Source organism: Lodderomyces beijingensis, assembly GCF_963989305.1.
Source record: "Lodderomyces beijingensis strain CBS 14171 genome assembly, chromosome: 5".
NCBI classification, from domain to species: domain Eukaryota; kingdom Fungi; phylum Ascomycota; class Pichiomycetes; order Serinales; family Debaryomycetaceae; genus Lodderomyces; species Lodderomyces beijingensis.
Window position 1 is genome coordinate 81,466 of NC_089974.1, and position 24,239 is coordinate 105,704.

The 24,239-nt window shown below is 44.2% G+C and overlaps 7 protein-coding genes across 7 annotated transcripts; 3 read left to right on the forward strand and 4 right to left on the reverse strand. All coding sequences in view use genetic code 12, as the record gives it.

Annotated features, from left to right (window-relative positions):
- Positions 1 to 516: 516 nt before the first annotated feature.
- LODBEIA_P39640 (uncharacterized protein) lies at positions 517 to 4,707 on the forward strand (the record flags this gene model as incomplete). Its single annotated transcript, XM_066974132.1, has 1 exon — positions 517 to 4,707. The coding sequence occupies one exon, from the start codon at positions 517 to 519 to the stop codon at positions 4,705 to 4,707; it is 4,191 nt and encodes a 1,396-aa protein (XP_066830902.1).
- Positions 4,708 to 5,455: 748 nt separating this feature from the next.
- On the reverse strand, positions 5,456 to 6,262 carry LODBEIA_P39650 (uncharacterized protein; the record flags this gene model as incomplete). The annotated part of the gene is made up of 1 exon (XM_066974133.1): positions 5,456 to 6,262. The coding sequence occupies one exon, from the start codon at positions 6,260 to 6,262 to the stop codon at positions 5,456 to 5,458; it is 807 nt and encodes a 268-aa protein (XP_066830903.1).
- Positions 6,263 to 7,796: 1,534 nt separating this feature from the next.
- LODBEIA_P39660 (uncharacterized protein) lies at positions 7,797 to 9,494 on the forward strand (the record flags this gene model as incomplete). Its single annotated transcript, XM_066974134.1, has 1 exon — positions 7,797 to 9,494. One exon carries the CDS (start codon positions 7,797 to 7,799, stop codon positions 9,492 to 9,494), a length of 1,698 nt encoding a protein of 565 aa, XP_066830904.1.
- Positions 9,495 to 9,783: 289 nt separating this feature from the next.
- Positions 9,784 to 12,870, reverse strand: LODBEIA_P39670 (uncharacterized protein; the record flags this gene model as incomplete). The annotated part of the gene is made up of 1 exon (XM_066974135.1): positions 9,784 to 12,870. One exon carries the CDS (start codon positions 12,868 to 12,870, stop codon positions 9,784 to 9,786), a length of 3,087 nt encoding a protein of 1,028 aa, XP_066830905.1.
- A 2,667-nt stretch (positions 12,871 to 15,537) lies between these two features.
- Positions 15,538 to 16,773, reverse strand: LODBEIA_P39680 (uncharacterized protein; the record flags this gene model as incomplete). Its single annotated transcript, XM_066974136.1, has 1 exon — positions 15,538 to 16,773. The coding sequence occupies one exon, from the start codon at positions 16,771 to 16,773 to the stop codon at positions 15,538 to 15,540; it is 1,236 nt and encodes a 411-aa protein (XP_066830906.1).
- Positions 16,774 to 19,444: 2,671 nt separating this feature from the next.
- Positions 19,445 to 21,001, reverse strand: LODBEIA_P39690 (uncharacterized protein; the record flags this gene model as incomplete). The annotated part of the gene is made up of 1 exon (XM_066974137.1): positions 19,445 to 21,001. The coding sequence occupies one exon, from the start codon at positions 20,999 to 21,001 to the stop codon at positions 19,445 to 19,447; it is 1,557 nt and encodes a 518-aa protein (XP_066830907.1).
- A 2,188-nt stretch (positions 21,002 to 23,189) lies between these two features.
- On the forward strand, positions 23,190 to 24,221 carry LODBEIA_P39700 (uncharacterized protein; the record flags this gene model as incomplete). Its single annotated transcript, XM_066974139.1, has 1 exon — positions 23,190 to 24,221. The coding sequence occupies one exon, from the start codon at positions 23,190 to 23,192 to the stop codon at positions 24,219 to 24,221; it is 1,032 nt and encodes a 343-aa protein (XP_066830908.1).
- Positions 24,222 to 24,239: the final 18 nt, after the last annotated feature.

Genomic DNA, 24,239 nt, shown 5'->3' on the forward strand with positions numbered 1-24,239 from the left:
TCACAGGAGACGTCGTCTTTGGCTTGCTAGATAGCAGGGTAGAAAGCAACCACCAAAAAACGAAAATTGGAAAAAAAAATTTTGGAAGCACATTTATCACGGCATGGGTTGGAGCAACTTGCAAGACGTCAACGTGATGCAATCTTTTTTAGTCGTGCCAGTGCTGAGCATGTAAAAAAGTGCATCTAAAGCCAACTAGGAGCCGTGGACCTCCGAAAGGGTTATTGAGCCCATGGCAATTACATGAATAGATAGTCCCCAGGACATATGACTAACCATTAGCACCATATAGGCGGCGTGGGGCCTTAATAATTTTCAACTAAGGGAGGTTTACACGACCCTTAACCCGTCCCTTTTAGTCTTAAAAAACCCCAGTTATCCCCCCTCCAAAAAAGTACAGTTAAGCAATATCCCAATTCCAGCTTCAATTGCAACTGGATCTCAAGAGCCGTTGGGTGGTGATAACGATAGCTCCAGGGCAAAAAAAAAAAAAAAAAAAGAACAAAAATGAAAAGAATGGCAAAGAGGTCCAAAGTTAGTCGTACCCCCTCCTTAGGGAGTGATGTTGCGACAATTGCTGCTTATCTGCGCCACTCAAGCGCAAGCGCAAGACGTGTTGGTTCAAGCAAGATCAAAATCACACTCAATTTGGATGCCAACACAAATCGGCAGTATGAAATCGATACCATGGACCGGTTGATTGTAGTGTTTGATGAGTTTTGTCGCGGCTTGCATTTGGACTTGTTCCAGCACCGGTTCTTCAATGGCAGAACCCCGATATCCAGCTTGGAAACGGGGTTCAGTGCTGGTTTGCGAGACGGATCCATTGTGAGAGTTGATCTAGTGGATAGCTTACAGTTGTTGCGGACGGGCTCTGCTATATACTCTGGTCGAGCACAGGGTAGACGTGGGGTGAAAAAGCGACCTTATCCACGTGACGAAACTCCTGAGTTGGAAAACTTTGACTGTGATAGTCAAAGTGGTGAGGAACTTGATGGCGAAGATGACGATGGTTGCAGTGGCCCGGATTTTGAGCCCGGGAGACAACAAGTGCACCAATTGAAACAGAGGAGCAAGGGCGAAAAGAACCTCAAAAGTAGAGAAATAGAGATGGTGGAGAAGCAAACAACTGCGAAACAAGCTGGGCATAAAAGACGGCGAGTATACGTGGTTGTGAAGGAGGAAACAACAGAGGCACACCCGAAAGAGCGAAGCACGGTCAACTGTGCCGGTGTCAAGGTTGCAAAGCATCCGAATCCAGTCGAGGTCAACTCCACTCCAGATGCGAGTGGCAGTCACAGAGATGCCATAGAGATTAAGGACGGTGTCTCGGACGAAGACGATAAGGAGGTCAACGAGGGCATTCCTGATGTTGCTGTTGCCCACGATCTTAACGATGATGATGAGGTCGTGGTGGATCTCAATGTTGTTGACGGCAACGGCAACGGCAACGGCAACGGCAACAGCAACGGCAACGGCAACAGCAACAGCAACAGATGTGACCTGCGTGATGACAGCACGGCAAAGAAGGACCTGCGAGACACCACCATCAATGATAGCGACTCCATTTCCGATACTTGCAAACCGGATTCAAGTATGACCAGCATTGGCAGTGACGCTTACCTGATCAACAATGCTTCGAATGAGAAACCCGGCAACGGCAAAGCCGCAGATAACACCACAGATTCCACCGCAGATATGCTTCCCGAAGTTCGAATTACTGCAAAATTCAATGACGTTTCGTCTACTGTTCAAAAATATTTGGACGAGAACACGAAGGACGTATTGTCCGACTTATGCAAGGTCTGGAGTATTGACTTGCTGAAAACCGATTTTTACCAAATCGATGGCCTGGGCAACGAACGGCTTTTGCAAATAGATGATACTATTTTGTTTGCAAGTTTGATATTGGAGAACCTGGGTCAAAATCCGAACCTCTACGAGGTTTCTGTGGTCGGTAGACCTGCAGTTGAGAACTCGAGAAACCATTTGAACCCATTGACAGAAGAGAATGAGAGTTTGAAGTCTCAGAACGGACCAATGCTTTGTCCTCCACTAGATTTGGAAATTCGCGGTCGTCATGGAGAGACTCCTACCGGTTTCACGCCAACAACCGTTGCTCAGAATGGGAAAATCCGTCCAGACAATGGTGCAGCTACTGAGACTTTCAAAGTGTCCGTCATGCCTACCTACGGCGACAGTATCCAAGGTGATGCCAATGAAAAAATGGATGCAAATGACAAAAACACGGAGTCGGCCAGTCGAGATATTGACAAAGTTGCCAGTGACGACGACAATGACAACGACCAGTACAATGAGATTAACCAAGATAATGCCAACACCGACATCCAGCCCGTTGATTTAAACAAGGACACGGTTACGAGCAAGAATCAAGCTGCCTCTCACGACAATGACAGCAAAACGAAGAGACTGAGATCTCAAGGTTTTGATGAAAAACGCCGCCAAAATGAGGACCTGACCAGCCGTGCTTCCAGCATTGAATATGGTGGCGGCGACAAGACTACAGACAGCCTCAAAATCTGCATGTACGAAGTAGACGCAAACCACTGCTTCTTGTCACAGAAGGATCCCGGTGATCGCGTAAAGTTTGAAATAGAATTGCCAGGGATACGAACGATTCCGTTTGCTATTCGCCGCCACAGCCTACTAGGCTATACTATAGATAAATTCACGGCAGAAATGGGATTGCCGATACGTGGTGCACGAGAGGCACTTTCATTCACCTACAAGGGTGCTAGTCTAAGTGTTCATGATACCCCACACAGAATAGGAATAGAAGAGGGCGACCTTGTTGTTGCTACTTTTGGGAGTATTTCAACCACTGTGGAAATTGATGAAAAAACAACATGGCAAGCTTCAAAACGGTTAGATCTTCCACCAAGTGAGGTTTTGAAAGATTTTTGCACAAAATATGACGTTGACTTTGCAAAGACAGATTTCTTTCGGATTGATTCCCTTGGTAAGATGCGACGCTTAAAAAAAGAAAAATCCACCTATTATGAGAGTTTGGAATTGGAGAGCAGGCCTCAACTCCTGAGATACTATGGGATAGATTTGTTCTTCAAACCTGCTGCCGCCAACGCCACCAGCTTCACTGCCACCAGCATCAATGGGCTGAGCGAGAGCGTTGTAAAGAGTGGGGAAAGTTTAGCGTGTGCTGAAGAGGCGAATATTCTTCCAAGTGAAAAACCCAACGTTGGCGAAAAGGGTCTTGATGAGCCCATAGCCAGTGAAAGCGATGGCAAGGGTGTTGTCCATGATCTGCACCCTAGCAATACTGTTGATGAATGCCCTTCACTGAGCAAGACCGATTTTGTCCACGATGCTATTGTTGAAGATAACAGAACAACTGCCGTACTTACCTCCACATCACCAAGACCTCAAGATGATCTCGTCAATGCAGTTGTTGTTACTGTCGAAAACAACGTCAATACAGAAGACGCTAGCGTTGGTGACAACTTAAACGGCGATACCGTCGAAGATCTCGATAAAGACATGGTTGTAACTGACAAAGAAGGCGATGGAGAAAACGAAGTCGAGAACGAAGTTGAGCACGAAGTCGAGAACGAAGTCGAGAACGAAGTTGAGCACGAAGTCGAGAACGAAGTTGAGCACGAAGTCGAGAACGAAGTTGAGCACGAAGTCGAGAACGAAGTTGACAACGACATCGAGAACTATAACCACGCTGAATATAGTGACAGTTACCTGGATGAAGGTGCAGATAAGAACATGGATATGGATCTTGAGTCTGACGCCGAGATTGCAGCCACCGGCAACGAGATCAATTCTGGCACAAAGGAGCCTCATTCCCCTGCACGCGAAGAAACCGAGCTAAACCCAGCTGAAAGCACTGCAATTAGTCAGGAGCTGACCAGTGAATGGGCAGACGCTATGCACCCGAGCCGCAGAGCAAGTGTTGATAGCACAAGTGACGTGCAGACAAACTATTCACAGCATAATGTGACTATTGCGACTGACATTGATAATTTCCAAAGCCCGAGGTCGATACCACCATCGCCTGGGTTTAAGATTGCAACAAAAACTAGCGCAAGCACACACACAGCGGGTAGTCATGTGTTTTCAGAAGAGGTAGGAGCCACTGCTTTCAAAGCACGTTCGAACACAGAATTGTTGAAAGAGGCAGCAACCGAAGCAACAGATTCAGCCCATGCAACTAGCACAAGCAAGAGAATAATAACAGCAATGCAAGACGAAACTGTACCTGAAACTGTTCCTGGACCAATGGTCGAAGTGAGCGCTAGTAGTCCTTTTGGTTGGGAAGCCACACCTACTTCAGAAACCTCACGCGTTGGAAGCCAACAAGACAGTACTTTGCGTGCTCAAGAATCAAAATCAAAACCAAACGCAGCAGGTGCTCTCCCATCGGCGTTGCCAGATACATTGGCATCAATTGCGTCCGAAGTTGAAGACAATAAGAAATTCGATAAGATAATCTTGCATATCAAGAATGTCGATGGTTTAGTGGACACCTATCGCTTGGGCGAGAATGTTACCTTGGGGAAACTCATGAAACGGCACTGTCGGTACAGGAAATTGAATTGCAACGGGATTACATTGATATTCAAGTCGTCCGTTGTGTTTCCCTCGGATACGCCCGGCACTTTGGAAATGGAAGACGACGATGAGATACTTTTGCTAGAGAATAGTTTATCCTACTTTCTCTAATGTGCATCTGGAAAACCAATTTATTTCCGTCGAGGCCATCAGCAGGGCCACCAACGAATGTTCAAATGTGTGTGCCAACGAAGTAATCTACGCTGTTGGGAAAAATACGCCAGTTGTAACTGTAGACAGTATACCAAAGTAAATAGCAACAAACTATCTATCAGCCAGTCGTCGTGAGTGAAGTAAGAGCTCACCATTTCAAAAATGAACCGGAAAAATACACTGGGGGAAAAAACCCCCCTTTTTAGTGAGGTCCGCGATTCGTGTTGTAAATCACAAAACCGATAAAGTCACGGGATTTGACGCAGGTGACTCCAGGAGTATTTTCCAAATTGATGCCTCTGGCAACGAAAAGCGATTTCCGAGTGGAGACATGACCCTCAATGAGAGTTTTTGAAATTGGCAGGCTGGCGTAGATCCATATCGTGTTGAACAATATCTACGAAAAAAGAGTCCAGAAATGTTTTTGCTCTTTTATTGGGGGTACCAACACTTTGGGTGAGAAGCTCGCCAAAAATAGGAAAAACTCACCTTCTCCTCAAAGGCTGCAGGTTCCTCTAGGGAACCGGGGGTTAGTGACACACTCAAGAAATAATACATGTGATTAATATACGAAACCGACTATTTGCTCATAAACTGTCTCCCCTCATCGAGCCAGCAGCAACATCAACTTAAACAGAAATATTTCACCACCTACAAATACAAAGAAGTAAAAAAAAAATAAAAGAAAAAACAACCAAGAATTGCATCACTTGCGACCTCCTTCTTTCAAATGTTCGATCTCCCTATAAGCTCTCTCCAACTCTTGTTTCAATTTCTCATTTGAAGCACTTAATTCAGATACAGCTTGTTCAGTCAATAATTTCTCCAACGTCCATTTCTCGATATTGTTATTTTCATTCTCCTTCAATCTCTTGATATATTCAACAGCTCTTTGTAAGATCTGGGTCTTGTTTGTGTCTCTTGTTGGGATCAACTCAGCCAATTCCTTGATGCCAATGTTGATAGCTTCTCTTCTTTTTCTTTCAACTTCCTTGTGGTTTGCTTTTCTCAACCGGTGCCATTCTTCAGATCCGTGTTGAGGCTTTTCTCCAGATAATGATAGCCTGTAAGCAGTCTCGGGACTAGCAGGGGTACCATGTCCCGAGCCATGATCGGAAGCCAGGGGCAGGTGGTGTTGAGTTTCGGGAGACATTTGCTGTGTTTGTTGTGCCTGGTGAGCCTGTTGAGCCTGTTGAGCCTGTTGCGCTTGCTGTGCCTTTTGACGGGCTTCATGTTGCTGTTGAGCTTCAACGTTTTGTCTCCGAATATTCTGCTGGTACGCTTGTTGTTTCTGAGCCTCTTCCTCTTGGTCCTTGGACACGTCTGTGCTAGCAGAAGAAGCCGCATTTGCCGTGGTTGCAGCGTGGTACTCTCCATCGTTGCCCTGACCTTCAGCTTGGTTCGGTTCCTGGGTATGATGTGCCATCAATTCGGAGTCGATAGCCATATCCTCGCCGAGTTTTCTCACTTTCGACTCGACCTTTACCTCGTCGTCAAGTTCCCTTTTGCTCATGGTGTCTCCTTCCTATTTTTTTCTTTTTAATGTGTCAGCATCGTCGTCGTTGTTGGTGTTCTACATGAATATATGTGGTTCCAGGGTTTGGCTGCAAAAAAAAGCGTTGGTCACATGTGACCCGCGGAGAATAAACGTGGGCAGACTGTAAACCACACACATATCCAGCTTTCCTTCCCGGTCAAAGTGCTCTGCGCCACGAAGAAGTGGCAGGTTCCAGAACTGTCAATATACATACTTTTTGCTTATAATGGTAAGTTTTTCAAACCTACTTTGCAATGTAAATAGATAGTGCAATAGTATACCTTGCAACCCACTTCAATTGACGTATTCAAGTGTGTACTGGTAAGGTTGTATGTGTGTATGGGCAGGTCATCCGTTTATCACGCTTTTATCATGAGACCAAAGGAAAAAAAAAAGTTGCTGTTGTTGTTGATACTTTGGAGTGGTGTTTGAGCACCGGCGCACTACCTTTGGGTTGTTGCTACCATGTGAGACTGGACACGTGCTCTGCGCTTCGACATTCTTCTTTTGGAATCCGGGTTTGACGGTAGTCAGTCGCGGGTCCAGCCGGAAACCTCCCTAAACTGGATTACAAAATGTCGGGACAGGGCTGTGGTGTTCTAGATTTTTTTTTTGCTTTTGTTTTCACGTAACTGACAGCTCTGTTGTCCGGGCGATTTTGCCAAAGATGTTTTGCATATTATTAGTTCATGGATAGGGAGATAATTTCTCGAGCAACACAGGGCGACAATAATCATCATCATCATACGAGTGCGCATCGATGGTCTCCGAATCTAAAACAAAATTCAAGCCTCTGGCAGGTTGCCGGACTCTCCCCGTTGCAGCCACCCGAAGTCGTTTCCTGTGCATATTAAAACAAAAAAATTTAGAACAATGCCGGACAAAGTCGTAGCGAAAATCAATCGCATCGTCGACAGGTGGTGCAGCTTCGGATTAACTTCGGATTATCTCAAAGGATTTGTGCAACACTGTTTCACGTTACAACCTACGGAACTTGCAGTTTTAGTCGATAACCCTCCCCTTCTCTCTCTCTCGCCCAACCCCCTCCGAAATTAGAAGGTGTATTACAATCACGAGATTTTAATGCAAACCAGGTGGTTATGCGATTACGCGTGTACCTGATTGCAAATTATGCGTTTAAAAGACCACGGGGGTTAAAGTCCAACCAATAATCTCAAAGCATCACTCAGGCACCACCAACCACCTTCATGAGAAATTTTGCATAAAATGTTCTGTGCTAAAAAATTATTCCCAACTCCAAACTGATGTAGCAATTTGCGATTCGTGGCAATGACACCATTCACTGGCGACGTATTGAAATCATGCTGTAAACATCCGGAGTTCATACCTCCATCCACTCTTGTTGGTGATTTCTTTCTAAATATATCTTAGATCTAGATAGAAATACATATATATAAGGTCGGTGTTGGAGATCGACCAGGTGGGTTCTGACTGATTACACTTTTCGGTTCAGGGACAACTTACAACTACAACTACAACTACAACAACCATGTCAGAGATTACATTAGGAAGATATATTTTCGAAAGATTACACCAGTTGAAAATCGACACGATTTTCGGTTTACCCGGTGACTTTAACTTATCCTTGCTAGACAAGATTTACGAAATCGAAGGCATGAGATGGGCAGGTAACGCCAACGAGTTGAATGCCGGCTATGCGGCCGACGGATACGCTCGAGTCAAGGGCATATCAGCCGTGGTTTCAACTTTTGGAGTTGGCGAATTATCATTGACCAATGCCATTGCTGGTTCATTTGCCGAACACTGTGCCGTCTTGAATATTGTTGGATTACCATCGGTCAATGCTCAAGCCAAACAATTGTTGTTGCACCATACCTTGGGTAACGGTGACTTCACTGTTTTCCACAGAATGTTCAAGAACATTAGTCAAACCAGTGCCTTCATTGCCGATATCAATACAGCACCACAGGAAATTGACAGATGCATTAGAGACGCGTACATTTATCAACGTCCCGTTTACGTGGGCTTACCTTCAAACTTGGTCGACTTGTTGGTGCCAAGTTCCCTCTTGGAAACCCCCATTGAACTAAGTCTTAAGCCAAATGACCCAGAGGCCCAAGAAGAAGTTATTGAAACGGTTGAGAAACTCATCAAAGAAGCGCATAACCCAATCATCCTCGTTGATGCGTGCGCCTCGAGGCACAACTGTAAGCGTGAAGTTGCCAAATTGGTTGACATTACCCAGTTCCCAGTGTTCACCACCCCCATGGGCAAATCAGGAATCAACGAGTCGCATCCAAGATTCGGTGGTGTTTACGTGGGCTCATTATCACGACCCGACGTTAAAGCCTTTGTTGAAAATGCAGATTTGGTCTTGTCCATCGGGGCGTTATTATCCGACTTTAACACTGGCTCGTTTTCGTATGGCTACAAGACCAAAAACGTGGTTGAATTCCATTCGGACTATACCAAAATTAGACAAGCTACATTCCCAGGAGTGCAAATGAAAGAGGCCCTCAATAAGCTCCTTGAAACCGTGGAAAATGCCGTTGGTCCAAACTATATCCCAGCGCCAGTGCCACAACAAAAACTCATCAATTCTCCTGCGGCACCAGATGCGCTACTTACTCAAGAGTACCTTTGGACCAAAGTCAGCTCCTGGTTCAAAGAAGGCGACATTATAATCACCGAAACAGGAACATCGGCATTTGGAATTGTGCAATCTCGTTTCCCCAACAACACCATTGGAATATCGCAAGTCCTTTGGGGCTCAATCGGTTACACGGTAGGGGCTACATGCGGTGCTGCGATGGCAGCTCAAGAAATAGACCCAAGCAAGCGTGTTGTCTTGTTTGTGGGTGATGGTTCGTTGCAACTTACCGTTCAAGAGATTTCGACCTTGTGCAAATGGGAATGCAACAATACATACTTGTACGTGCTTAATAACGACGGGTACACGATCGAAAGATTGATCCACGGGCAAAACGCAGGGTATAACGATATACAACCTTGGAATAATTTGCAGCTCTTGCCCTTGTTCAATGCAAAGGACTACGAGTGTATCAGAGTGGCCACAGTGGGTGAGTTGAATGAATTGTTTGCCAATCCAGCTTTTGCTGTACCAGACAAGATTAGAATGATAGAAGTCATGTTGGCTAGAATGGATGCTCCTGCTAATTTGGTTGCTCAAGCCAAACTATCGGAAAGAACCAACGCTCAAATGTAGGAAAAACTTGCTTAACTTGCTTTTATAGACATTAATGAATATCGTATTCTAGATTAAAACTAACGCCATCCGTTATAAAAACCAAAATAAATGAAATCATACCCCTTAGCAGTGACATAAGTTAAGGGGGAGTTTGCCGAAAAAAAAAAATGATACCAAAACCAAAAACACAATGCGTTTTAAGCATCCAACAGGAATGAGGAGGGGAGGAGGAGGGAGAAGGGAATGGTGGACACTTGCAAAAGCAAACTTCAAAACCAGTTTTCTTTTCCCCCACATTTTCGAGCACCTACTCGATGTCCTCTCCATCTTTTGCTTCAAGAGTGAATGGTTCAGCCAGTGCAGCACCATATTTCCTCTTTGAGTTTTCAATCAATTTTCTGATTCTTTCCACTTTCTCCTCGTATGAGTCCAAATCCCTCCTTAATCCATACAAAAAGGGTTCATATCTCAATGGTGGGAAGTCAACACCAGAATTGTGCAAGCTTGCCGTCAGTTTCCCATATGTCAACTTCATGATTTCCTCCTCATGGAAAAATGTAAACTCTCGAGTCAGCACAAAGTCCATCAAAATCTTGTCGCTGAGAAGCAAATCAGCCAAGTCCTCGTAGGTGAAATCTGCAACTTGCTCAAGCTGACGATTGGTGAGTTTAAATAAATATTCGGAGTTTTTCTTGTATGGATTGTGGCCCTTTCTCAATAGGCTCATCTCCTGGTCGGAATACTCGTATGAGTGGTCGATGAAATCGGCTGCAGTGGGTTCCTTGTGTGGTCCTTGCGATGAATAGTACCTAATCCACTTGGATCGTTTCTTTAAAAAGTAATACAAGTCTTCTTCCTGGACCCATAATCTCAATTTCGGGATAAAGACATGCTTGTGAAACACTTTCAAGGACATGCCGGCCAGGTACTCTTCCAGTAATACTTTTGAGTATTTTCTTGGAATATAGCCCACTTCTCCTTCAATAACGGTCTTGACCAAAGGACTCAACTCGTCATAACTGTTGAAATGGTCATTCCTGCAATTGTAAATCTGGGCCAACTTGTTCAACTCGCCAAAGCTCTTTTTACCTTTGACAAAACCTTGAGGCAAATGGTTATCATAGTATTCTGAAGGTGGCTTTGTATTTGAAGACGCAAGTGCTGTAATATCCACGTACATCCCAGTGTCAACATCGACGAAACGTGCATCAATTGCGTTTAACCCATTCCCCTTTTCTCTCAACGTGATGAAAGTTCCACAGTCCAAGAAAAATCTGCCAAAGCCATCCTCTGGATCCTCAACCACCAATGTTTGGTTAAAATTCAAAGACAAATTATGCAAATCCATAATGGGGACTTGAACGTCGATATCGTTATCCCAGGGAAAAGACAAACCGTTCCAGTACCACGACAAGAGCGAGCCATGAGCAATCCAAGTTGTTATCCCATTCTTTCTCGAAAAAGATAACCAGGCGCGAATCAAGCGATGCAACGTCAACTCTTGCTCTTTGGTGCCCAAGACAATTCCATTGAAAAATCTCCAATCGTAATGATCACCATTGTTTGATCCAAGTAGTCTAGCCTCAGAAAAGTATTTCGAGGTAGAGCCACTGGCAACTTTTTCAATTGAATATTCAAGCGACTCCTTGTACAAGCGTTCCTTATTTGACAACTTGATCCCTTTATCTTCAAGCCTTGTCAAGTTTGCCAACGCTGCTCCACCATCGAAATGGAAGCTCGACTCGGGTATTTCGACCAAATACGAGTTCATCACTTTTTGAGAGCTTGGTGGATGTGTCCTTGTCAATTGGCGAAACTCCTGTAATACATCGATTTGGTCATTGCCTGTTGCAGAAACATAAGACTCAGGCAATAAATTGTCCAACAAGCCCTTGTTTGAATCAATACTTACCGAGTACGATCCATCTTTAGTCAAGAACAAGACTTGCGAAGGTGGTGGTGCAAATGAGTAAAGATATGACTTGCCCGTGATCTTGGCCTTGAGCGAAGTGGTTCTTCCTGGATTTTTATGTACATTGAAGCCAGGATGCAACTTGTGTCCATCGTCGTGACGAATGGGGAGATCGCTATCTGGGATGCAAAACTCTTTATAGCCATGGACATCTTTAAAGAAAAACTCTTTTTTCCTAGTTTTTAATTGCTCCAAGTTTTTTGCCCCTTCATCGTTGGCAGATTCCTGCTCATCCTCTCTTTTTCTTTTTGAAGTTTGTGTTTCCTCGTCCGTTTGATGAGAGCGTTTTTTAAACTCTTCGGCATTTGCCTGAGTTGGGGGATCTTTCGGTTTCGCGTCACCACCAACCACCGCAGATATGTCATCTTTGATCCCCTCTATGTCTGTGTCTTTTATGTTTACTGGCTCTTCCTTTGCTTCCTTCTCTGGTTCCTGATTAGCTTTTTCTGCTTCTTCTTTTGCCTTGGTTTCTTCTTCTTTTGCCTTGGTTTCTTCTTCTTTTGCCTTGGTTTCTTCTTCTTTTGCCTTGGTTTCTTCTTCTTTTGCCTTGGTTTCTTCTTCTTTTGCCTTGGTTTCTTCTTCTTTTGTCTTAGTTTCCTCTTTTACTTCAGCTTCATCCTTTTCCTCCTCCTCGTCCTCCTCCTCGTCCTCGTCCTCTTCCTCTTCTTCTTCTTCCTCTTCCTCCAGGTCCTCCGTAGTATTCCCGTTCTTCTTCTTCTCCTCTTCTGCCTTTTCTCTTTCCTTTTCCCAGGCTTCTTCCTTCTCCTTCAATATGTTTTCGTACTCCTTCATCCTCTGCGCGTCCTCCTTGGCCTCAACAAAGCCACATCCTGGCTTTGCGTCGTCTTCAGCCAACAAATATTTATGCAAATCACTCATGTCAACCCAATCATACCAATTGAAAGGAATCGAGACTTCTTCATTCATGCCATCGAGCATCTTTTTATTTAAGAAATGGTAGTACATGGCTAATGTGAACCTGGGGTCGAAAGGTTGAACCAATGGCTTGGTCTCTTCGTCCAGCAGGTAGTACGATGGAACTGTCAACTCAGTTTGTCTCAATGTACTTGAACCCATCGACCAGTAGACATTTTCAAAATCCGTGCTCAGTCTCTCTGTGAATAATTGCTTGACCTTGAAATTGAATTCGCTCTCCGGTTCTGTAGCCAGCAAGTCCCCACTCAACTTCCTATTGCCATATACTTTGCTTATTAAAAAATCGAATGAGTTGATTTTGGGGGTGAGTTGATAGAGGAGGTTTTGCCTCGAAGGTGTGAATATTATGATCAGCAAGGTGACGATGAGAATCAACGTCGTGATGGCTAATAGCTGGACATGCCGCCGCGATGTCTTTGAGACGCCCAATTTGCTGTTGAATTTGTCGGATAGTCGGTTGATGCCCGTGAGCAGCGAATGTAGCATTGATATTAGTTGTGCCATGAATTCAAATGCAAAAAAAAAAAGGTTAGGTGAATCTCCGTGGATATTTAGAAATCTCCCAAACTGATGGTCCCAGTCCTAGTTCTAGCTCTAGCTCTTAGCTCCAACACTTAGTTCTGCAAATCAGTTCGAAAAATGGCAATTTGTAGATGCTAAATATCTCCAAGCCTTGTTATGAACGTCCCTCTGCCCCGCTGGTTAAAAGCAAAAAGCAAAAAGCAAAAAAAAAAAAACAGATACAAATTTGAAAGCAACAGCGGTCTTTACTTAAGTGGCTACCACCGCGATAGTCCGATACAGTCGTGTGACTTTTAAAATAGACCCCAAGTTTAGTCCTGGTGCAGATGCTGGGATATATATATGTTCTCTTGTTTTTCCTGCTCCATTGTTTTTGTCAATAACAGTGGTTCAAGTATCTTTCCAAGAATCCAGCCGTAAGCCGAAAAATAAAAAAAAAAATTAAAAAGAACACCAACTTGTTCAACGTCTTCCTTATTATTGAAAATATGCCGAGCCTCAAGAATAATAAGCATCCATTGAAAAAAATAATGAATTCCCCAAAATTATAATCTTATCCAGTCAAAAAAGAAACAGGCAATCGAGATTTGGAAGGGAAAATATAATAGCAGCTCCCAACCTTTTTTTTTCTGTCCCAAGGCCACGGTATAAGCTTTCTTTTTTATGTCTTGCTTGTATGTTTGGTTGAAGAAATTTCATCCTACGTGACAAGCTCAAAGTTGTGGTAGACTAGTGAAATTGCACCACCCTCAGCCAATAAGCTCAAAGACTTTTGAAACCAGCAAACTTTCCACAAAGTGGGATATACATCGTGAACAAACAACTTACTTGAGACAATTTTCCTCGTGTTGCATTTCCATAAAAACAAAAAAGTTTATAGCCTTTTCTGGGTTGCTGAACATCGCGCGTTAGATCCGAAGCCCAAACTTGATGTAACCGCGAAGATCTCTCACCTCCTCACTTCCTTCCCCCCTCGTACACAAAATTTCCCACCAATACGTCATCTTCATGGTATACCCATCTAGCAAGCAACCCACAAGTAGAAGACATTTTTTCGTTCTAGGATTCCCGCTCCACCTCCACCAAGGTCAGGGTCATATGGCCAGGGCAATAAGTCCAATTGAAAAAAAAATTTGATATATTTTTTGGCTTGTTTTTTTCATTTCTTTCTTTTTTTTTTTCTTTCAAATTTGACCAACACAATTATTTCCTTCTTGCAATGATGACATCTGCGCCTGTTCTCTTGCCCCCCCCCCCCCCTCCCCAGAGTATTGTACAAGAGTAAATGTGCCCCCTGCCCTTGGTGAAACAAAAAAAATTTTTATTGTATACCTTGTCTAATCTTGTAAAGCCCTTGTTGAACTAAGCTTTTTGTATCTCCTTCCCACTGTCCTCGACCATGTACCTTCTTTTGCCTCTTGTTGTTGATGCTGTTCCCCCGCTTTCCCTTTTTTGATTTCTACAATTTTCTTACTTGTCATGTTAATAATATTCGTTCATGAAGATCTAGCCACGAACGGCGGCCATGTCGCTCATCTGTTGCCAAACGTCGACTTTCTGGCAGCAGTTTGTCAAGGCACCAAAATTAACAGAAGATAATGCGGGATTGGCAAATATGCAGTAATTGAACTGGCTCTTTTCGGTATTTTGATACTCACCAAAGGGCGAATGTGCTCAAGTCAATGTTATCCGCTTTATCTTTGACGTGTTTGCATTTTGGCTGCTTTTTTTTTGCCTTCAAGATTTTTTTCTGCTCTGTTTTTTTTTTAGCAGCGAGCCAGAACGCACATCGTCAAAAGCACGCTTGTCTTGGAAAAGAAGTCTCGAATCAGCCATGGTGGTGGGAATGTGAATTTATCTGAGAGAGCTGCTACTTTTTCTTAAAAGACAGGACCTCAGATGCAGTGGGAGGAACGGGGACAACGGGAAGTGTGAGAAACGGGAAAACTGGGGGAGGGAAAAACGGGAAAACTGGGACGGGGGTTGGGAAAAACGGCGGCTGCAAATAAAGATCTCACGTCTTTATCAATTTCGGTGTTGCACGGCAATTTTGCTTATCAATATAATTCATTGCTGCTCGATTTCCCAGGATTTAACGCTCGTGTGCATGTTGCGTTTATACAAGTGGCCACCGCCCCCCTTAGCCTAAAAAAATTAAACCAAGGTTTTATTCTGCATGGAACTCCTTATTGTTCTCCGAGAATTGTTTAAAAACTTACCAGCTCAGTTGCAGCAAAAGAGCAATCTGTGGTGCTAATGAGCTGAAGGAGGTGAGGGGGGGGGGAGCGGGGTCGAGGGTTGAGGGTTAAAGAGCTTAAGCTTGTTGGCCTGCAGGCGAAACAGGCCATGATGTGGCTCCTTTACCAGGAAGAAGGTTTCGACCAGATATATGCTCCCAAAAGTATAACCATAAATTTTCAAAAAAAAAAAAAACCAACAAAAACGTATAATCGACAAGAGGCTATTTGAGGATACTAGCAAAGGCCAACAGACTGCCTGTGGGGGGGGGATTCGACTCCAATTCTAATTTTTTTTTTCTAATTTTTTGGTTTTTGTCTTTTTATCTTTTTAATAGCCACGCCGTTTAGACCCTAAAGAAAGGTTTCTTTCCTCCTCCCCAGTTTTCGAAATCTACACCGAGGTGATGTTTGAAGCAGTGGTGTATCTCACGGGGGCAAGTGAGATTGTATTCAAGTCCAAGTTATAGACCAAATATGCGTGGCGGAGAAAATTGGCACCCAAGATCCCCACTGTTTGAGGCTCCAGGAGCTGAGGCTGGATCCCCCAACCACAGTTGTTGGTGCCGTCGTTGGCACTCACGTCGTTGGCATAGACAAATTCGGAAAGCGGAACCGTGATCTCAGCACCGTGTGCAAATGCGTAGGTGACATTACCCGTGAGGTCTGCGTGGCATGGAATGGCATAGTACCCCCCATCAGCCGAATCGACCCAATAAGCACCAGCTTGAGCAGCGATTTGCGAAGCAACACTGGGGGTCAAATAAGTGACAGTGGTGCCCAGGTCCAACAAGACGCTTTGGTCGTTGTTACTAACTGCGGTTGTCCCGTCGTAAGTGATGTCGCTCAAAGCTATTGTGGGAACAACTCCCGGGTGGGTGATTGGCTCTAGGCTCAACTCGCCATAATACTTTTCGTGATCGACGCCACCAAAGATGATACTCCCTGTTTTAGCACCAGGTTCGTTCAAGTACAAGGAGTAAGCGTTTGTTGCGATAGCTCCTTGATTTTTCAAGCTGAGGGGAACGTTGTCATAGTCTGCACCGTTGACTTCAAAAGCCCGGTATCCAATTCCGAGAACACCTTGAACTGAGCTTGTGTTGGTGACGTCTCCAAACTGCTGTCCGTTGATAGTGACACCTCCGAGCTCAACCGAGTCCTTACCCCAAGTACCCTGCGAAGTTGTGCCATCTCCATACTCGATGTAAAACTCGCTTGAAAGATCCTGCCAGGTTGACGAGTCCAGCGTATTGAAAACACCATCATTTTTGCACTCTACTTCAGCCTGACAAACTGCATCGGCGTCAACAACCCAGAAATCGCTCGAGCCTGTATCAAGCGAAACAAGCACCTCTTGCTTGTTTGAGCCGACTTTGACTAGAGCGGCATATGTATCACCTTGGTTTAACAAACCTACTGGAACGTTGCTCTTTTTGAAGAGTCTGCGACCGCTAAAGAACGCTGCAGCCTCTTTTCCCTCGGGGGAAGCCTTGACAACGTCAAAGTCTAAAGCAACAAAACCTGCTTCGTTTCTTGCCTCGAGGACTTTAGGAACAGCAATAGCGTTTGCAACAAGTGCAAACGCAAGTATGGATAAGACTTGCTTAGCAAGCAAAAATGTGGCAACCATCGTTGAGCTGTGTTGGACCTTGATGTTGACCTGATTATTCAAAAAAACAAAAAAAGAAAGAACGATTCTACATTTTGGGAGCTTTATTTGGACCTGCTTTTATACTTTACGGGCTATGCATGTGTTTTACCAATGTTGCAAGCAGCCAATCAACCCTAATTGGTCTCCTCCATCTAAGGAGTTGGTCAATTTCTGAATTATGCAATTAGAGGGTTGCAAACCACCACCCCCCTTATTTTTCTCAGTTTCCACTTCCCTTTCTCAACTCCTTGGACCATATACCTCCAATAATTACGGGTATTTAGATTTTCAACTTTAAAATGAGGAACGTGCTCGTTATTACTGAAGCTGTTCAACAACGATCCTTTAAACATGGCTTATTGATTGAAAAAATGAAAACAAAGAAAACAAAAGCCAACGGACCAAATTGTTGGTTATGATTTCAGTCCATAACCGCGCGCCAGTTTGTCTTGAAAGTCCACATACTTGCTAGCCCTCAAAGTCTGTCTCAATATTGAAGTGTCGGATGTGTGAGAGGGAGAGAGGAGGGGGCCTCTTTAATTTTCGAGGTAGACTTTTTGCTCAGTACGCAAAAGAAAGCCGTTTTACGTCATTTGCTGCGAGGCACTGATTTTTCACCGAATTTACAGAGACATTTTCAAAAGTAAGGAGTAAAAGATAAAACAATTATTATCGAAAATAGGGACACTAAAACCATATTTGGCAAATCTTGAATCTAAAATGTTTCAGGTTTAGTCTAAATCCCCACATTGGCATGGTCCTTTCCGAGCCAAAACCGGTATCAACTTGAATGATGATGGTAACACCTTGGAAGATACTTTCGAGTCCAAGTAAAATTACCCTTTTTAACCTAGCATCTATGGATCTATTAACCCAACTACAGGAGGCTCAAAACATGTAATCGTCCCACTTGCCCTCTTCCATCTGGATGATCTTTCACGCAACATACCACGGGTTTATTCAATTTCAATTTCTTTTTTTTTCTTTTCCATCTTTTTCGATCTCGGCAAAGTATATACATGTCTATACCGACATGTGCATGGACCAACATCACGACACAAATGGACTTTGATATCCACACAGTCGTTTGAAAACCAAAGACATCTGAGGGTCCTTGCTTTATGATACCCCACTTTGCAAGAGAACAATCTCGTGGATCTTGCAAGTACAATAATTATATCGAGGGCAGCATAAAAAATCAAAAAAAAAAGAAAAGGTAATGGCATAATATTTAACGTAGTGAAATGTACTTTATTACCTGATTACCAAGGCCATCTCACAATCGTTCAAACCGAGCAAATTGCTTTTTAGAGAAATAATACGCTCAAAAAAGCTTCTCTGGTTAAAAAAAGTGAAAAGAAAAAAAAGAAGCTATATCGAGATCTGTTTGACATGAAACGTGATGTGGTGTTAGTGTTGAACATCAACCACGAGGTAGAATTTTCGTAACCATTTTATCAAGAAGGGGGTAAGTGAGGAAGGGAGGAAATCCGGAATTTGTTTCAGACGGCACCCGAGTCACGTTGTCGTCTGGCCAATACCATCAATAAATGCTTGGAAATTTTTGACCGAAAACAAATATTTGCTAGAGTGGAGATCCTTATTCGATGCAATGATGCGCCCCTACCATCCAATACTCCTAGATTATTCTACCCCAGCTGGCGATTGAATCTTGTGAGATCACTACGATTATTTTCATTTCAAGGATAATTTTAAGAGGCTTTTTGGTTTCTTTTTTCAATCCGAAACCACCTAGAAAAATCTATGAAAATACACCAACGGGGGGGGGGGGGGGGGGGGGGAGAGAAAATTAATACAAACGGTGATCCCGAAGTTATGACGTCGGGAAAATTTTGCAAGTGCCCTCGTTGCTGACACATTATTATATGTGGCCCCGTTGAAACAGGGACCTTGATAATTCACCCACACGTTAATTCAACTCAGTCAAAACAAAAAAAAAACTGAGGAATCATCGTAGATCTTGTTATCGTTGCCCTTTGGCGCACCAGCCCCAGTTGCTACAATCGTATCTATGGCAAAAAAAAAAGTGATTTTACAATCAAACTAGCGATGCAATAGAAAGGGACCTATCTAGCAGCTTGACACGGACCGAAAACATTCGAACTGCACTGCGATGCAAGAGAACAAAAAGGCCATGCCATCTCACCTCAAGGTTATACAATTTTTACGAATATTAAACAGTTGGCTGCGCGTTGTTTCTATCAGTTTAGTACATGTGGCATGATGCATCTCTGAAACGTGCCTGACAGAAGGAAACTTCTCCAGATTAACTATTTTGTCATTTTTGAAAAAATACAACGTTTCTTTTGCAAGGTGAGATAATAAGCAGGTAGATTCAAACAACACGCTGGCGCTTCGATGCTCATCTTTCTTTGTTTCCTTCTATTTTTTTGGTCGCAACGATGTGCTTGAAAGAGAAGCTTTACACGCGTGCGTGGCCCTGCATCACCAGATCTCTCATGCGATTCGGTATGGCTATAAAAAAGGAAAAAGAAATGAAAGAAAAAACTACAACTACTCCTATTCTTAACTCGCCTGGCACTGATTTCATGCTTGCTGGAGCATCAGCAAACTCGTAACAACCACATCCTCTGATCAAAATCTCCTTTTTTCCCCTTTTTTTTTTTCCTCAATCGTGAACGAGCTTCGATATTCTAACGTGGCAGCCATCCATGAGCCTTTGGGTCCCCGAGCTTGTGCATCTAGGAGGATACTGCGCGTCGCCGACTTTTTCTAGCGAGTCGAAATGGTTCACTAGTCTAATTGTGAGGTAGCTCGCCTCGGCTAATGCCAACAGCTGTCCGAGACATGATCGCAATCCCACCCCAAACGGCATGAATGCTTGGCCCCCATTTCGCGGTAAAGTGGCAAACCGCTCAGGGTTGAATAGATGGGGGTCGGCACCGAAGTAATCGGGGTTCCTGTTGGCTGCAAATAACGAGTAAATCACCCGTTGGCCCTTGTGCACCAAGACGGGCGACTTGTTGTCTTTGCCTCCTCCCCGCGGCAAGACGGTATCCCTGGTGGCCGACCTGCTCAATAGTGGCACGGAGGGGTTGAACCTGAGAGTCTCGAATAGGCACCATCTTAAGTAAGTGCATTCACTCATGCTTTCATAAGTGATGCTTTCAATCGAAGGGAAACAGCGCCCAACAACCAGTTTCAACTTGTTCCAAATGTGCTGGTTCTCTTCTCTTGCGAGCTCGAGGAATAGAAACGAGAGAAGCGAGCTGGTTGTGTTTCTCCCGGCCAAGATGATGCTCATGATTTCATCTTGCAAGATTTTTGGGTTTTTTGTATGCTTGACAATCTCATACAAAAAGCAGCTACCATCGTCGCTTTTTTTCTCGAGCTCTTCGTGGTCCATGGCTATCGCTTTGTCGATATAGTACCTAACAAAATCATGCTGGACTTTGATTGCGTCTTGGAACGGTTTGGGGTTGATCATCCACAAGAAAAGCTCCCCGACAATAAGTCGCACCATCAACACCAGCAGCGCCGCGTCAAATGCCGCGGGGAACTTGCGTTTCAATTCCTTGTTTATCGGGTTCGAGGTTCCCTCCCCCAAGGCGTCCTTCAAAGAATCGCAGCTCTCGCCCAACAAGAACATGGTGCTAAAGTCCATGGTGAACGACTGGAAAACCTCCTGCAAGTCCAACCCGTTTGTGCCGTGCTGCTCGCACAACTTGATCACGTCTTGGGCAAAAGGCTCCATCAAGGTGATGTGCTTGATGTGTTCCTTGTTGAAAAATGGCCGGAGCATGTTTCTGCTGTGCTTCCAAGTAGCGCCTTCACTTGAAAAAATGCCATCGCCGAGCAAAGGATAGAGCGCCTTGGGTCGAGACCCATTGCTCCAGCTCAGGAAAGCTGCCGAACTCTGCATGTGCCGGAGATTCTCGGGCTCGGTGGTCATGATATCGTATCTGAACACTGTGGACTGCTTAAACGTCGACGATTTCACCTTTTGAAACCGTTCCCAGAGCTGGTAATTCATTCGGCCCTCTTTCTGGAGCTGTTGCCTGTGCAAAACCACGTCCAACCCAAAGTAGGATACCCAATCCAGAGTTTTCCATACTGAAATGGGCTCACAGTTGTATTTCTGGACAAGCTGGCGACGCTGCGCGAACCGCACAACGGTGTAGACAAAGAAAGTAGCGGCAAGTAGCACCACTAAGGACTGAACCATATCGTACTTCAAGTTCTAGTCTCCAAATAAAAAAAAATACTCGTGCTAACTGTCAACTACCTCCACGTCAATCAAAGAAAAAACTGTTGAGATTATGCTCAGCAAAAGGGGATTCTTAAATATATAAACTATTGTCGAGTCTTCTCCCCTCCTTTTGCCTCCGTGAGAGTTTTGCCGACTTTCCCCGCAAGAAATGACACCCGCTTGTCAGCTGCAATTTCTCCTTCCAATTGGCTGTTGATACTTTCTCCATTGACTCCCTGAAATTTTGATGTTTTTGGAAAGGTATTGCTCCGTCAAACGTATCTCTGCGCTTAACCGCTGTGGTTCCCCTCCCCCTCTTCTTTGAGGACAAACTCCGGTGTGGGTTTACTGAGAGTGTGACACAAAACGGAAAGTGTGGGGGTTTTTATCGCCGAAGGGGGCGCAGATGAGCACCACGTGATTATCACGTGATAGAAATTCTCACGTGGGTGTCTTACAACTACAACTTGTCCCTTGATAAATACCTCAGGGGTTCGTCTTGGTATATATTTCCTGGTTGGCTTTTGTTTCTTGCAATGATCAACAACCAGTGGAGCAAAATCAACCGCGTGCTATGTAGTTTCCCTGTACTGCTATTTTCTATGGAAGTGCCAGGTCTGCCGAAGCCTAAACTCCAAGACTAGATTAAGCCAATATTACCAGACTGTCAGACTTGTTAGGAGCATTCAAAAGTGGCATTTCCGCGGCCCACTCGAGAGTTTCAGAAATATCCGTGGTGCACGTGCTCTCAACACTTTGACTCCTTCGCTCGCTTCTGACTTCTTTCTTTTTTTCTGTTTGGTTTTTTTCCCTAACTGGAGCTGAAATGAACGCCCCTTAGCAGCAACTTAAGTTTTGTGGTACCAATAATCACGAGTGGGTTGAGGAGACCGTTTGGCACATTTCAAATCAGAAGAAAAGGGTCCAGAAACTATTTACTACTGAAAGGGATGACTACGGGACCACTGTAAAGATGTCAAATTTTGTCGAATTCATCGGAAAAATTTAAGGATAGGATTTTTGCAATTATCAGCGGCAAAATTCTCTCCCAAGTCCTTTTAAAGGATGTTAACATTTGTCAAAAGTATCACCATGTTGAAAGTAAGGCAACGGAAATTTTAAATCAACTTTTTCTACATACTTGCAATTCTATGTCAGCCAACGAAATACAAACGCTCTCTTTTTATTTTTCTCTTTTTGTATTTTTTCCTAGTTCAAATAGAAGAAATACGCGGCCTTGTCAATGACATGGGAAATTAGAACAAGTCGGATCCGCAAACTCTCCTCCAAGTTTCCCAATTCCAAACAAGGCATATGCAGTTGCCGATTCATACATCACTCCAACTTGAAACTGCGGGAGTTTGGCGCTATCGGCGAACCAGTAGTCCACGACCACTATTGCCACCACCATGCCTTGCAATAAATAGCCGGGACTCAAGTTGAGCGTTTGGACGGTAGACTCCACCGCTCTCACACCCTGAAACGCTACAATGAACCCCCCTGAGAAGGCACCCACACATCCAAACTGCCGGTATCGATCTTGGCGAGAACTTTCTGAATCCGATAAAACCTTGTCGATCTTAAAATCAACCACTGACTCAAAACGTAAATAACAAAGCCACTCCACGGGTTTACACGATTGACGCCATCTTGCTACTTTATATAACCTCTCGCTGCTCTCGCTACACCTCCGTCTCTCGTCGTTGTGCAGAGATGGTCTCGGTTTTGAGCCTCATGGCCCCAAGACCAACACCACCAAAAAAAGCCGCACCAGCTTCCTTTTCTGGACTCCTGACCCCAAAATGGCAAGTAGGGGAAGTCAAACGCGATAATCTATACTTATGTTTTTCCTCCTTGGATTAAGGGTGATCCGATCAATGATACTGGTCTACCGTTATCCAACCCGTGGTCTGTATTTGTAAGTGCCTTTATTCACTGGCTCAAGCTCAAGGATCCCACTAGGAAAACTATAAAAGAAAAATGTTATACCTCGAATAAATACTCGTCGTTGGTGGATGATCGTCGTGCGTAGGCTCGAATTCGCCAACACCCTTCTCTCCACCTCATGCCAAAACCATCGCGATTCCCAAACATCACCGAAATCTCAAGCACACACAAGGTGAAAAAAAAACAACAACAACGAGAACCACACTACAACCAAAGAATGAACTCACCAAGAAGACTACGATCAAACGATACCCTCGCAAAAGATCCACATCCGAACAACAACTTGTTCAATTTCGACAAGGTGAATCAGTACTTGTACAACGCCAAACCGATCCAAATTTCAGCCGACGCATCTCCGAATTGGCCCCTATATCATTTCTACACCGATGATGCGTCTTTATCTCCCAAACCAAGCATCGACCCGGCAAAATTCAAAATCATAAAGCTCGACGCTCTGTGCCAACCACCATCGTCATCATTACCGCCTTTATTTCGAACCAAAAAGAATGACCCCCTCCCCGCATCCAAATTCGAAATCTTTCACCGCAAAATGCGCAAGGACGAAAAGCAAATGCTCAACGACGAAAAGATCCGCCACTTGTCGGAACTAGATACTCTCCAGCATAACCTAGCACTATTACACCAATACGATTGGATCCGGCACCTACCCCAAATCACTCATATCCAGGATAAGAACGACTTGCAGGAAATGGAACTCAAACGGGACCTAACCGTGGCTGAGATTGAACGGATCATGGCTCGGCTGGCTGAATGGCGCAAAAAGAAAGATGCGTTTGTGTTGGAAATGAAAAACTTTGATGTGGTTGATGATGATGATAATGATGATTTGGAGTATGATGTTGCCTGGGAGAAATCGATGCGGTTTGGTGAATCGGGTAACAACAAAAACAATAAGGACAACAACGAAAACAAAAAGAAGGACAAGAACGTGAAGAACAAGGACAAGAAGGAAAAGGAGAAGGGATTGGAAACTCCGCGGGTAAAGAAATTGACGTTAAAGTTGGGTCCACCTCCGCTGCCGAAAGTCCACACGCCGAAGCTGAGTCAAGTAAAGGGAGCCCTGGCTTTGGAGAGGGCTAAGAAATTGGAAGAAGTGGGCAAGGAAGCTGATATCAACTTGTTTGTGACAGATACTCCTCACGACTACATATTTGGCTGCGATTTTCAAGATATCCCGGCATCAATTACTGGATTCCAGCTTCCTCAAGGTCTACGACGGTTGAAATAAAAAAGATTTGTTTTTGTC